General features: G+C 38.0%; 1 protein-coding gene and 1 non-coding gene across 3 annotated transcripts in view; one reads left to right on the top strand and one right to left on the bottom strand.

The window, feature by feature from the left end:
- The window catches only part of LOC122880286 (neuronal acetylcholine receptor subunit alpha-7-like), a 35,039-nt gene that overhangs the window by 6,622 nt on the left and 13,977 nt on the right, over positions 1-14,440 (top strand). For both annotated transcript variants that reach the window (XM_044205260.1, XM_044205261.1), the window contains exons 3-5: positions 8,475-8,614; positions 11,326-11,370; positions 12,815-12,924. In XM_044205260.1, the coding sequence (XP_044061195.1) occupies positions 8,475-8,614; positions 11,326-11,370; positions 12,815-12,924 (295 nt within the window). The remainder of the gene's footprint in view (positions 1-8,474; positions 8,615-11,325; positions 11,371-12,814; positions 12,925-14,440) is intronic.
- On the bottom strand, positions 9,572-9,643 carry trnaw-cca. The gene has a single exon. It is a non-coding gene; the product is annotated as a tRNA-Trp (tRNA).

Below are 14,440 nucleotides of genomic sequence, written 5' to 3'. Positions count from 1 at the left end.
CTATGGTTGCAAGTTTACATACATTGGTCAATTATAACTGACTACATGATGTTGATTAACTTTATGAATAGTTTAATCATGTATTACGTGGCAGTCAGCCAACCATCTAGCAGTATTAGGCGATACCGTGGATGTAGTAGGTTGTAATTAGCGACATTAAGCGATAACTTATAGGCAAATGAACACAAGTATTTTGTGTTTTTAATGATTTTATTTACTTACTTGTGCTGAACTAATGAGGCCGCATTGGACTCATCCATTCTGAGGAAAAGTTGCAGTGCATGCAGAGGTCAAGCTCATCTAATGGAGCTACCGGTAAGCAAGCTTTCATTTCCTGCAGGCATTGTGGATGCAGCACAAGCTGGCCAAGTTTAACAGGCTGACTTTGTAATGTTTCTTTGCAATTGCATCACAAATAAAGAAACCGTCAGAAGAGTGAATCATGAATGGAAGGATTGCTGCCTTTTCATCTCTATAAGTTAACATTAGCTTGCTACAGACTGCCGCTCAAAGGCTTCTCTGCTATTTTTATTTACCCGCCAGTATGGCTGGTAGGTTGAGCAAATTCAGCTACTACACAAAATCACCTGCATTAAGGGTGAGGGGTGTTAATTTCTATCCCTGATTGTAACACTTAGAACACATTCTAACACACTTAGAAGGGCGTTCTTACTAAAAAGTCTTTCCATTTGATTTGTCTAACTCAAACTGCTGAAGCTTCACATTAGCTTTGGTTGAGCTTAAAAATGCATTTTGCGTGGAATGAGGATTGTGGATTTTGTCCTTTATCTCTTACAATGGAGTTGCACTATAAGGGATATCTTCATGGCTAATATAGACAGTAGTGATTAAAGCGACAAATAACGTACATGTCGGCATGTACTTTATTAAGACAGACTAGAGAAATGTGAACCTATCTTTTAAAACACCTGCACAATAGCCTCAACATCCAGCCATTGTGTTTATGGCTTGCTTTCAATAATGTTTTATGCACACCAAGCCTATGTTGAACAGAAAATTGCAAACAAAGCCATGCTCATTCCTCTGCATGCTTTCATCCTACCATCTGGATTTGTGTGTGTGTGTGAGTTGGACAGCGGCTCAGTCTGGATGGGTTTAGCTGGGCTCATCAGGGGCACTAAAACACCCTGATGTAAGAGGTGGTCATTTAGTGCTCTGCCTAAAATAGCATTCCTGTTTGTTTGTTTTTTTTGTTTGGGTGTGTGTCTGTGAGGTGTGTGTCTGTGAGGTGTGTGTGTGTGTGTGTGTGTGTGTGTGAGGGAGAATGGGTCCCTCGGGCCATCTGTGTTTGGATACCCTGTGTCTGATGAGTGTGTTTGGAAGCCTCAACTGAATGCATTGACCCACTAAAAAAATATTCAGATGGGACAGAATCGCCTCTCAGTATATGTTAATGTGTGTTTTTGTGTGTGTGTGAGAGAGACAGTATGTGACAGAGAGATAATAAAAATGTCCTTGAGTGAATTTGGATGGTTCTTGTATTTTCAGATGCCACCCCAAATGAAAACCTATATTTTTGTTCACACTTGCCCTCTATCTTAAGGTACTGTCTATTAAAATTCCACCATTTGTTTGCAGATACTAACTAACTGCTGACAGCACTGATCATGACCATGTTTTTCCAGCATTTTGTTTATCTCTTCACAACCTAATCAGCTCTAGAATGCACTCATTCATTGCAGATAAGGACAAAAATGGCTGAAAACAGAAAAAAGTATTGCAAGTTGGTGAGGAAGTGAAGGGGGAAGGATGGGAAGAATGTGCTTCTGATTTTACCTTATGTATTATTATTTACATTTGCATATGATATTTAAAACTGTGTTGAATCTCACCATGTCACTGCATTGTGTATGTGTGTAATATACACACACATAACACATCTCCATCCATCTGTCATTGCATTTCTTTGGCTGTAAAATTTACATTTAGAAAATCATAATCTTTACTTTCTGTCTTTATAGATTAGACCCTCAAATCTATGACAATGAAAGGAAGCTAGAAAATTATGAATTATTAGATTACACAGAATTTTAATTTATACAGTATAATTTTTGAAGCTAAACACATAAATGATCTGTGCCTGTGAATTAAGGTTGATGCTTAATATCACAAAGTTTGTACATTAAGGTTATTGCTTTTAAACATTCAGCTGGCTCTCAGTTTGGCCAGCCCTGCGAGCCTTTTATCTCTTTGCAGAGGACAGCATACAAAATGTTAAGGATAGTTAAGCTGTCAATAGTGTTTCAGTGCTCATGTGTTGACTTGGAAATGTTCCCTCAGAAAATGTAAAATGATATGTGCTAAAACAAACCAAAATGTACAAATTTGCAAAACTAATGTTGACGGACCTGAATGTACATTTTAGAAAAAGTACAGACTAAATGAATAAACTTGAAAAATGTAACTTACTAGCATAGTCCTGAGTTAAAAAAAAATCCAAATTAGATTTACAAGTATAAACCTAAAATCTGGCAAAAAAAAAAGAAGAAGAAAAAAAGGTCTCAAATCAAGGTTCACTTAAATGCTTTTTCGGGAGCTTTCAAATGCACCTCACCGTCTTCCTTAGTGTGCTGAGTTTGCTCTGTTGACAAGTGAAGCACAAAAGTTCATTCAGGACCTTGGAAACAGTCATTTGACAAAAACTCTTGATTCAAGGTCCAGGTAGCTTTTTCCGGAGCTTTCATCCTGAAGACTGAGATGCAGTTGAAAGCTCTAGAAAAAACTAGAAAGTTGACTTTGAGTTGATTGAGAATGAATGGAATTAACTTTCACGCTCAGTGAACTTTTAAGTGTGCAATACAAAGGTTAAAAACATCAGACAAACAACAGTCTTTTTTTCTTTTTCTCATCTTTCACATTTGTACACAGCTGTCATGTGTCTGAAATTTGATTCTCCTCTTACCCTGCGCACACTGTGGAAAGTTTTCCCTTTAGCTGATGCTAAGCAAAATTATCCTTTCAGATTTATCAGATTCATGGCTGCAGCTGTCCCATCCTGACTCAGTGATAGCTATTGTTGTCAATATGAAGTATACAAACCATCCCTCTGTCCTGATGTTGTCAATTCTTAATATGTTCCTTCCAATCTTATCCAAAATAGTAGGTCTCACTCCAAAAACACCCACAACATTATTTATGTCCTTAGTATTTGAATGGTTCTAAAACTTCACATCAGAAGCTGGAGGCTCTCCCAGTATAGACTGATTGAAAAGCAGGGTGACACATTCTTGGACAGGTTGTCTCACCACCACAGGGCACAAAGCATAATGTATAAAGATATACAGACCAAATTTACATTTCTTTGGGTCTCACATTTTTCATTTCCTCTCGATTCTCTTTCACAATAATCTGCGAGAAAGCTCTCGCGTCCAATATTTTTCTAATAAATGTTGATGTCAAGGAAACACACAAAGAGAAAATTGGCTTGGTCTCAAAGGAGACTTTGTGAATATGTGAAATGTATTAAAATTTTGTGGGTTCTGCCGAGCTGAAATAAAAAGTCCCCTCGGGTGCTGATGCCCTCGGGGTTCCTGAGGTGCCCAGAAGCAGTCTGTCTCTGCTTATTGAGCTAGAACTAATTTTATATGCAGACATCCCGGAGCTCAGGGGCAACCTCAGTGTGCTAGATAAGTGAGTTTAGGTTAACATGCACACATCAATGTATACAGGGTTGAACACAACCGCACATAACAAAAAACATATGTTACCTGTTTCTATGGGGTGTTTATCTGAGTTAAAATGAGCACAGAGGAGATGAAGAAAGGCAACAGTGAATTCTAAATGTGTGTGTGTGTGTGTGACCTTGAAATTATAAGGCTCTTTCTACAATCTGAGTGGTTTTGAGATACTGAGTGTGAGTTTGACACCCTAGGTAGCAAAACTGAAGTCTAAAGTGAATTCTGAAAGTTCATTTTCTGCTTTAAATTATACAGTTCGCTCTTGTAAGACATAACAAAAGGCAGTTATATTGAAAAACCTACTTACAAACTTACTTAGACTTATTATTCTTTTTTTTAATATATAAAATTTACAAACCCATTTCAGACATTTAATGCTCATAAAGTTCAAGGGAAGAATGTTGAAAAAGAGGGAAAGGTGAACTTCTCAGTGATTTCTGAATTCACTTGCTGGTATCTATTAATTGGAGAAATGCTTTGATCAGCGATCATTGGCGTTAGGTCAGGCAGCAGCTGTTTCATTCATGCTTCACATCACTGGCTCATTCACAGTTGTGTGACTATGTGCTGACTAGTAATGTCCAATCCTATTCATGCAGGTGAACAGCACGGCCATTAAAACCTGACTCTTCTCACTATTACTCTGCTGATACGCTCGTGCCAACAGTGCTTGATGCTGCAGCTACCTCCATCTTATGTGTTGTTTTTGTGGTATTTTTGATTTTTTAGATTTAATGTTCATGTACGTGTTCATCAAGGGGGGATTCGTTCTCTCAGCAGAATCCTCATTATTGCTTGGATTGTTTGAGAGCTCCCTCAAAGAGCTGCAGCCCTTTTCTCTATAAACATAAACATAAACTCTATAAATGTTGGCAAAAAATGATAAATTCCTTGGTGTAAGTCTCTTTGACTTAAGTAAAATAGACTTCAACAAATACTGACCATTTCTTTTAAAACTGTCTTTTCACTCATACTTACAGACAATGAATTAGCTCTTAATTGGGACAGAATGACTGAAGTCCTTCAACCACAGTTACAAAAAAATATATAATATGTAATGTGGACCGAGCATCTCCACAGCAGTGTGTGGAGTAGGAATTGTATTCAGAGGACACATTTGTGACCATTCTAAAGGGGGCAGGAACACACACTGAGTTTACTTCCCTAAACGTAAATGACTGTTGCCTGATTCTCTCTGCTTCTTATAAATAATACCTGTAAAGGGTTTGACTGTAATATATGAAATGTATTAAGATATTTATAAATAATGGACATACTCACTATTTTACTGGTTTAGTCATAATTGATCATTTGGATAACTCCTCTAATCAGTGACTTTCTCATTGACCTGAACAAGACACAGTGGTGAGCCCTGACATTTACTGTATTGACCACCATGGTGTTCGACATGCTAATGATAAGCAACTAAAGTAGATCAATACTCCATCATGTTTAACACACATACAATTTCTTCAATTTATCAAGGAAATAAGGTTAAATAGTTGTAAAGTTTGTGCGTGTGCATGACAAACAGTAAAAGGTCAAACCAACTACAGTAAAGTGACATCTAATGAAGACTGAAGATAGTGATTCAGTTAGTGTCAAAAAGGTCACTGGGTCAAAGGTTAAATGCATTATTAACATGCTTTTTTTAAAGGTATTCCTTGGTAGTCCTTTTTACATATTGTCATTTATCCTATGTTCAGCCTTAAAACCCAAACCCATTCATTCAAGTTTTTACTTACATTTTGTGCATCACATCATGTACATTATTAAATATTATGTATTTAAAACAAAAGAGCTTCTATAAGAATTATGACACTGTGCTGTGTTATTGGCCTAAATCCACCTGAAACAAAAGATATATTTGATTAAAAGTTAACATTAGAATAAATCAGGCTTTTAAGAGTCTTCTTCACACTTGACTTTCTTTTATCCCCGCTCTGAGGAACACCTCTCCAGAGGGTTTTCTGTCATGCTCTTTAAGTAAAGGGACAAAGTTGAAGAACAGGAAGATAAACAAAGAAGGTGCTGATTGCCGAACAAACGACAAGTCCTCCAGCTCCCCCTCTCCCTCTCTCTCCCACTTTGATTCCCTCTCTCTGCTGGAGTTTGTTTGATGAGGCCCTGTCGCTGTGGAAAATGATTTCTTCTTGCCAGATTCTCATATCAACTTCATTAGTGAAGTGGTTAAAAACAAAACAAAAAAAGAACAACTAATTGATGTGTCCCTTTATCCCTGGTGGACGCTGCACACGTTTGTTTGCGAATTAAAGTTGGCACAGTGGTTTATTTTATCTGATTATTTAATTCCTTCCAAACACGGTTTTATGAGACAAGCAAAGACAACATGAGACAACAGAGACTGAACTTTCAATTCTTCTTCCCTGACTTTATTAGTTTAGTTATGTTCGTTTGGAGTTCAGCTCACAATTCACAGTAATAAAACACAGTAGAAACACAGGAGGGAGGTTGGCAGGATAGCAGCTGTAGATGAGGCTGTAGTTAAATTTGATTTGTGTATGCAAATTACATTGTTCATAGATGGACAGATTTATGACTGTGGTGCTGTGTACTGATTTATTGAAATTTTGTTTTTGTCTTTGCAGAAGCCATGAGCACAGCAGCGTCCATTCAAACATGTTTACAGACAGAAAGACAGGAAAACAATATGTGCCTGTATCCATGTCTGTGGGTGTGAATGTGTGTCTGCAGGAAAGCGAAGGATCGGTCAATCCGACTTCCACATAAGGGACTGGAAGTTGGATAGACGGTGCATGGATAGAGAGGATAAGATCTGATGTATTAATCAGTTTGCGTGGCTCCTTAGGAGCAATGAAAGAGATTCTGCTGTGCTGAGCAGCTTCTCGTAGCTCCTCTGCCTCTGACCTCAGGCTCACTCCTGCCATAACTCTCCTCATTACAGCTGTAATGGGCCAATCAACACCATGCTGGGCCATTGGTACACTCCTCTAGTCTTCACAGCTTTACAGGGCTGTAGAACTCGCTCCCCTCCTTCTCTGTAATCCTCTCTCCTTATTTCTTATCCACACTTCATGTCTGTCTCTAATATTGTCATTTCCCTCCCTCATAATTTCACTTGTTCCCTTCCTCCCACCATTTCGCAGTGGATTTTCCACTGTATGTTTATATGAGGAAGTCATTATACTGTCTGTGCATAGGGGTGACCTCTTGAGCACATTTTATATCAATGACAGATTGTGTATGTACTGTATGATAGAGAGTGAATTACTCTTTCATGTTTGTTTCCTGTGTGCATGTTATCAACTATATTTGTATATGTCTATATATCACAGTATGTGTGCATGGAAAGTTTTTGTAACAATATGTGAGTGTTCCCTTGCCGAAGTGTGTACTTCAGATTTATATGCATGCCGCTGACCAATTTATGTGGTTTTCATAATTTCAGATCTGTCATTTAAGAAAATTTTCCAACCTGTTGGCCCTATGAAATCCTTTCAAAACCCTTGGATGGTGCAAAAAGATTGAGCTCAAAAGAAGGCTGTTTTTCTCAATTTCTGACATTTTGTACCCTACAGGGAGGGTATGCATAGAAAAAGAAATGGAGGCCACTCTGAATCAAGTCATTGTGTATGTTGTCATTACAAAGATCCACCCACTTATAGTTGGACATTTTAAGGGTATTTGCTTTGACACTGCAGCCCCCAATCATTAAAACAGATCTGTATCACATATGAAGGAAGAAAACTGATTAGGGCTTCTTTTAGCTGTGGTGTGATCACATTACCAGGAGCACAAACCACTGAGCTAATGAGCCTGTGAGGTTTGAATATGAGGCTACCACAAATGTCTTGATAATATAAAATATTTTTTTAATATGAAGTTTTTACCCTGTTGTACTTATGTCTTTTGTTTGTAAAATGCACTATAGTGATATCGGTGACTCCAAGGTCATTAACAATGTGGTCTGATTGTATATGTGTGTGTGTGCGTAGGTGTTTGTGTGTCTCTGTCTCCCTTTATTTTGGAACAAATGGGTTGCACTAAATGTGTGTGGAAGGTGAGGTAGAGAGGATCAATAATGGCGATGAGAGTCGGGCCAACAAACACATCATTTTAATCACCCTGGACCTTAAGACAACACCAACTCACAGTCCTGCCACTTTGTGTGTGCGTGTTACAGTCTGCGGATGTATATGCAGATGTCAGCACGTGTTTATTTATACATTATTCATCAAAACTTTCAGCTCAACAACAGACCTCCCTCTTATACATTGTTCATATGAAAGGCAAGTTTACAGGATGTACTGTAGGAATCAGGGACTTCTTGGCACAAACTGTACAGACTCTGGCTGCAGGCTGGTGCCAGCAATGGCAGGGTAAAAAGTCAGGAAGGCCATTAAAGCTACTTTCTGGATTAGAATTCAGCCTCAGTACACAAGAATATGTTCCAAAGTACAATTTGCAGGAAAGGGTTAGCCCAAGCCAAAACAGTGATAGCATTTTTAAAAATTCCTGCTCTGGAACATCATTAATCCAGCGCTAGATTTATGGATTAAAATGCAAGAAAAAAGACTGCAGACCCTGTGTCTATAAATCAAGGAGTGACTGGAGGGGTGTACTTCAACTCTGAAATATGTGGTAACTGCTGGTGGTGACTGAATAATCTCAAAGATCCACATCCTAGCTTTATCAGAGTAAGGACCTTTGAGTTGAGATTCTTTTGTCACACAAACTTTTATCTAAGGTCAAGAATGAACTTCCATGCTCAAATGTAGCTTTTGTTTCCTCCAGGATCCCTGCAGGGAGAACACCAGAGGAGGCTGTACAAGGAGCTGCTGGCTAACTACAACCGGCTGGAGAGACCTGTGGTCAATGACTCAGCCGCCATCCTGGTGGAGCTGGGCCTCACTCTGCTGCAGATCATAGATGTGGTGAGGGAGACAGCATTCACTTGTATTCTTTATGTGTGTTTGTGTGGGTGTGTTTGTGACATGGTGTTCATTTTGGGCAGTGTAGAATGTATGAAGTGTGGCAAGATATGATGTTTGTATTTTGTTGGACAGAATGGAAACAGATGAATGGAAACCTGATGTGCAATTGTGCCACTGTGCTGGTGACTTGCATAATTTACATTTTACATTGAGTATCACTTTCAGGGAGGAATGGGAGGGGACACTTTGCAGGCTGTATGTACATTTGTCCGTCCACAGAGTGAAGGGAGTTTAGGGAAGTGTTAGCGTGTTAAATTAGTTTTATACCAGCCTGCTCTCATTTGTCAGAACAGACAGATATACCATTTTTGTGTGTGTTCCCATAGGGCCTCATCCTTTTCACAGTGGGGCAATTGTAGGGTTATTTGTTCTTGTTTCTGGTAGTTGTTGTTGTCTCATCTGTCTGAGAGGAGGAGAATGGAAGAGTGATGCTTCTGTTGCTCAGATTCTCTAGAGCTTCAAAGTCAATTGGACAAGTAACCTAATTTACAAACTGGTTATGTGGCCATTATACTGTAAGAGGAGGATGGGGCAGAGGCCATCTGCATCTCCACTGAATGGTTGGGAAAATATGGTAGGGAGTAAAATGAAATAAATTTACTGTTGACACTGATACTTTGAGCAATGCACTAAAGCTTTGGTGGGATTGAATCCAGTCAGAATTTTAGATGCTTATATAGGGGATAACATTCTTCTGCCCATCTCTTCCCCATAAATTGCTCAAAATAAACCTGTGATTATGTTTTTTATCAACAAAAAAATAGAAAGATTTTTTTATCTAAAAACCTTTGGTCAATATGTGAGTTGATGAATTGTAACATTTGGCCTGGGGAACCAAGCCACCAACCTTCCAATTAGTGGATGGCTTGCTCCCCTCTAAGCCACTCTGATGTTTACTGACCCTGACATGATTTGAACACGCAACCTTCTGATCTGGAGTCAGACGCGCTACCATTGCGCCACAGAGTCTGATGGAGGTTTATACCAGACAACATGAGGCCGGGCGGTAGAGTGAAATATATATTTCTCGTATTTATAGGTAAGGTTCATTGAAGAAAATCCATCAGGAATAATGTTGAGTGTTTATAAAAACATATAGATAAGAAAAAGCATGATCCAATTAACCACAAAAACATGACAAATAAATGAAAATGTTGAAGACGAGGCGAGACAGCCCTACATATTTTAGAGAAGGCCAGAGCATATTTTTATGAAGTGTGTTAATTTGATGACATACAGAAGGGGTTGCATGAATGCCTTTTTCAGTTTCACTTTCCTTTTGTTCCACTTCACTCAAGGTGCTGTGGTCCTCTGGTTACCCTTTAGTATATGAGCAGAGCCTGTTGGCATTGAGAGGCTTTCCATCCCCCATGGATACCAATTGAACAATTGTTACTAGAAACACAGAGATGAAAAGTCACACCTAAACAAAAGGAAAAACTGAATGTGTGTGTGTATATATATATGTATATATGTATATATACATATATATATATATATATATATATATATATATATATATATATATATATATGAGCTACAAGACTGACCATTTGATGGGAGAATGACTGACAGTAAATATTTTACTTCAAGTAGATTAAGGAAGGTGACATCTGAGTCAGTGTGTATAGTGAATGTATGCTCAGTATCCACAAAATGCTGCAGGCATTTTGGTTTTCTGAACTTGAATAGATGAGTGAAGTTAATATTTTAGGGTTATACGTTTTATACAACCCACAATTCTATTTTCATCATTTCAACAAATTACAAACACACACACACACACACACACATTTAAAATTATTACTTTCAGCTGTGACCTTTGCTCGTTCATCTGGGTCATCTGCTTTCAGAAAAGACATTATAGAAGGGTTTGCCATATGTTCAAAAAAAGGACAAAGAGAGAGAGAGATACAGATAAATGAATAAACAGATGCAATGCTTTGAAAAAGGGAAAGTTCTTTGACCCCATTCAGCCTTCCTCTCCTCTCCTTTCTACCAAAGAATCCACGTGGGCATTCCTGCTCTGGCTTTTCCACTTGGGGCAGAAATTTTGATGCTTACAGAAATGTAAATTTCACCTTGCAGCTAGACTATAAGCAACATAATTTCCCAAATGTGATATGTACAATTTGAACACATTTCTGAAGTTCTTTAGTAAAGACATAGGCGTCAATCAGCACTGTTTCCACTTATTTGTTTTTTAGCTTTATTATCCTTATTTTGGACAGTAAAAAAAAGAAACACTGAGCATTCCTTTTGTGACATTTTTTTTCTGTTAATATGATTTGATTCATTGTTTTTTTTTTTTATTGGAGCCAGCATGACATTTTACAGTTCATCGCCATTGTTTAAATCCACTAGGACCTACAGTATTTTAGTTGTTTTAAAAGGGTTGTGTAATTTGTTAGATGGCTCCACTGTGAAACTGTTCAACAGAACTACACTTGGTTACATAAAACCAGCTTTTACACAGTTTTACATTGCCTGGTTGGTTCTTCTTTGGATATGCAAAACAACTGCACTGACTTGCTGATGACAAAGTCCTTTTCCACAATATTAAATATGGATTGGCCTGGTTGCCTTCTCTTATACAAAAGAAAAACTTATTCTCTCTTTTCCTCTTCTTCTTTTTTTGTTTCTGTCCTCAGGATGAGAAGAACCAAGTGCTGATGACCAACGCCTGGCTGCAGCTGGTGAGTCAAAGTTTGAGAAGGGAATTTAATGTGCTTTAATTCTATTTATTATTTCATTACACAATTATCTTCTCAAGACACTGTGGCTGTGTTTATCAAATTACTAGCACCACTACATTAAGTGCTTGTTGAAGAAACTAAATTTTAACCATGCACATCCAGAGATACAATTTAACTCCTGGATTCATTCTATGTACTTGCTCACAGTCTAAAAGTAATATTTCTAATCTAATATTTACTGTGTTTCCAGTTAGTATTAGTAAGTGTTTGCTCATCCATCCAAGTATTTTAAGCTTTCTGCAATTATTTTCAGAGTTCACAGTTTCATATAACTCTCTGTTATAAACGTCATCCTCAATACTAGAACTCAGCCAACAGTTGTTGCTCCGTGAGACCGGGAGATAGTGAGAGACAGTTTTTATTATTATTATTATTATTATTATTATCTTATCTTACTTATCTGTATATATTTTAATAGCACATTTATTGTGTTTATGTATATGTTTTTATTTCACATTTGCTTTGGCAATGTTAACTAAAATCTGTTTCCCATGCCAATAAATCCCCATGGAATTGAATTGAAAGACAGTGCATTTGTGTGTGTCCATTTTCAATACTGGCATTGGCATACTCAAGAAAATATCACTTCAGACAGATTGTCAAGCAGAAAGTGAGACAGGAGGAGGAGGAAGAAGAGGGAGGAAGAGTGCAGCATATTTAAGGCAGTCAGCTTGATTGTTAATGGACTTAATGCCAACAGGTGAAACATTCCAGACAGATTCATGGCCTCGAGCCATATTAGTCTGTGCAACAGTTATAGGCTTTTTAAGCAGGACACAGTTTGCTTGGTGCTCACAGCAGAAATCTCGACTTCATGCTTTGGGAAGACAGGGTGGCCCAAAATACATAGACACGTTTTCAAGAAGCAGAGAGAAGAACCATTTCTTGCTCATTATCCAAAAGTGTTGCCATTTTTCTCTGTGCATGGGATCCACAGCAGCTATTTTACATTAAATGTAGCTATTCCTAAAGCCATCAGGTAAGCTTGCATGGTTAGAAACATGTTTACAGGACTAACCTTTTCTTTCCTCCCTTGATAACTTCAGAATTGCTGTTTAATTTTGAAAGAAGTAATACTGCAAGAATCATTTTACCCTTCCATATTCATTTCCTTCCAGGTTTTACAGAGCTCTCTTTATTGCTCTCATTTAAAAAATTAAACTTCAAGAGTTAATCTTGAAGTCTTTAGTGCTTTAGTGAAAATCAATTTCAATTCAATTCAATTCCATGGGGCTTTATTGGCATGGGAAACAGACGTTAACATTGCCAAAGCATGTGTGCAATAAAAACATATACTGTACATAAATATCTCTCTCTCTCTCTCTCTCTCTCTCTCTCTCTCTCTCTCTCTCTCGCTCTCTCTCGCTCTCTCTCTCTCTCTCAGTACTGGACAGACATCTACCTGAGCTGGAATCCTGAAAAGTACCCCGGTGTCCAGAACCTGCGATTCCCTTCTGACCAGATCTGGACCCCTGACATCCTCCTTTACAACAGGTCAGAGCTGCTTTCTTCTTCTCATCACCACCTTCCTTAAAATGGCTATAACCGATATTTTCCACTAACAATGTATCAAATGACTATGAAAACAATGTTATAATGTGCTGAACCTACAAAGAATTATCACAAGAATCTGCGGCTCCCCTCGGCTTTACGGAGCTTTATAGCGAGTTTCAGCTTGTTGTTTAGCGACTAGCTGGTGAACATAGTGAAGCATTTAGCAGCTAAAGGCCCGGATATTTCCCTCAGGAGATGGTAGAGACCAAAAACAGAGATAAAAGACAGTGAATATTTGACTTACGTTCGCCAGATGGCCAAAACACAACTCCAAATGAATGCTAATGTTGCTTCGTAACTACTGGATGTATAAATAAGCAACTGTTTACTAACAAGTTTGCCATTTCAACTTAAAAGGTGATGATATGTCAATGCTGTGCTCATAATAGGGCTTCAATTAACGATTATATCTTCGATTAGTCGATTAATCTAACGACTAATTTATTGATTATTCTAAAGATAATTTTTTATTACTTGATTAATATAACAATTAATTTACCCAAATACATTTCAAAAACTTGTCCCATTAATATTTAAATATTTTATTAATTAATTTTCTCTTAAAAACAAACAAATGTAACAAGAAACAAAGTATGCACTGCAGGGCATTATTCTGCAACAAAAAATACATTTGTATTGTATTGTATTGAAACTTCTTTAATACTCACCTTGCTTTTCCCTTCAGTTCTCTTTTCCCCACGCACACACACACACACATGCACACTCCTACACATCTGGTCTCTGCACACACCGGCTTGCCCCGCCTGCCTCTTTCTGTTTCTCTCTTCCCGTATGTGTCTGCACTGTTGACTTTCTTCATCAGCACTATGTTTTATAAAGTCGCCCAAAAAACACAACTCCTGTTTTGGATTTTTTCACCCGCAATTGTTTTCACAACAGCAGGTGAGCCACTTGTTGTTCGAAACGATCGAAACCAGTGTGGCTTTTACAAAACAACGGCATAAGTAGGCCTACATAAACAGGAGACTCTCTCTGTGTGTGTGTGAGGGGAGATTGTTTGCAACGTTTTAATGCTGCAGCTTGTCCTCTGGGGGAATCCATGCTTTGACCGGGTGCAGCCATACATCATCGTGACGCGTCAACGCACAATATGCAAATCGATGTATTTCTTTTCTCTATCTCTTCTATCTTTTTTTTTAGTTTAGTACAATTTCATTTTTTTTCTTGCTGTCAAACGCGATATAATAGGAGTTATAATCCACCATTGACAGTCCTCTGCAGCAGATAAACACACCTGGGAGAGGCATGTTTTCTTACTATTTTTATTTTTGGGTAACTGTGTTAGAGTGATTGAAATATCAGTATAATACTTCTGATACGCCGCTATTTTATTAAATTCTGTCCTCAATCTCTACAAACCAAAGCAGTATCAGGGTTACTTTAAGCCAATGTGATAAACAATCACACCCAATCAAACACAAAACCAGTGACGCAG

This window comes from Siniperca chuatsi, linkage group LG8 (assembly GCF_020085105.1).
Source record: "Siniperca chuatsi isolate FFG_IHB_CAS linkage group LG8, ASM2008510v1, whole genome shotgun sequence".
In the NCBI taxonomy this organism is placed as follows: Eukaryota; Metazoa; Chordata; class Actinopteri; order Centrarchiformes; family Sinipercidae; genus Siniperca; species Siniperca chuatsi.
Note: the sequence above shows the minus strand (reverse complement) of the source record. Positions and strands in the feature narration are given on the sequence as shown.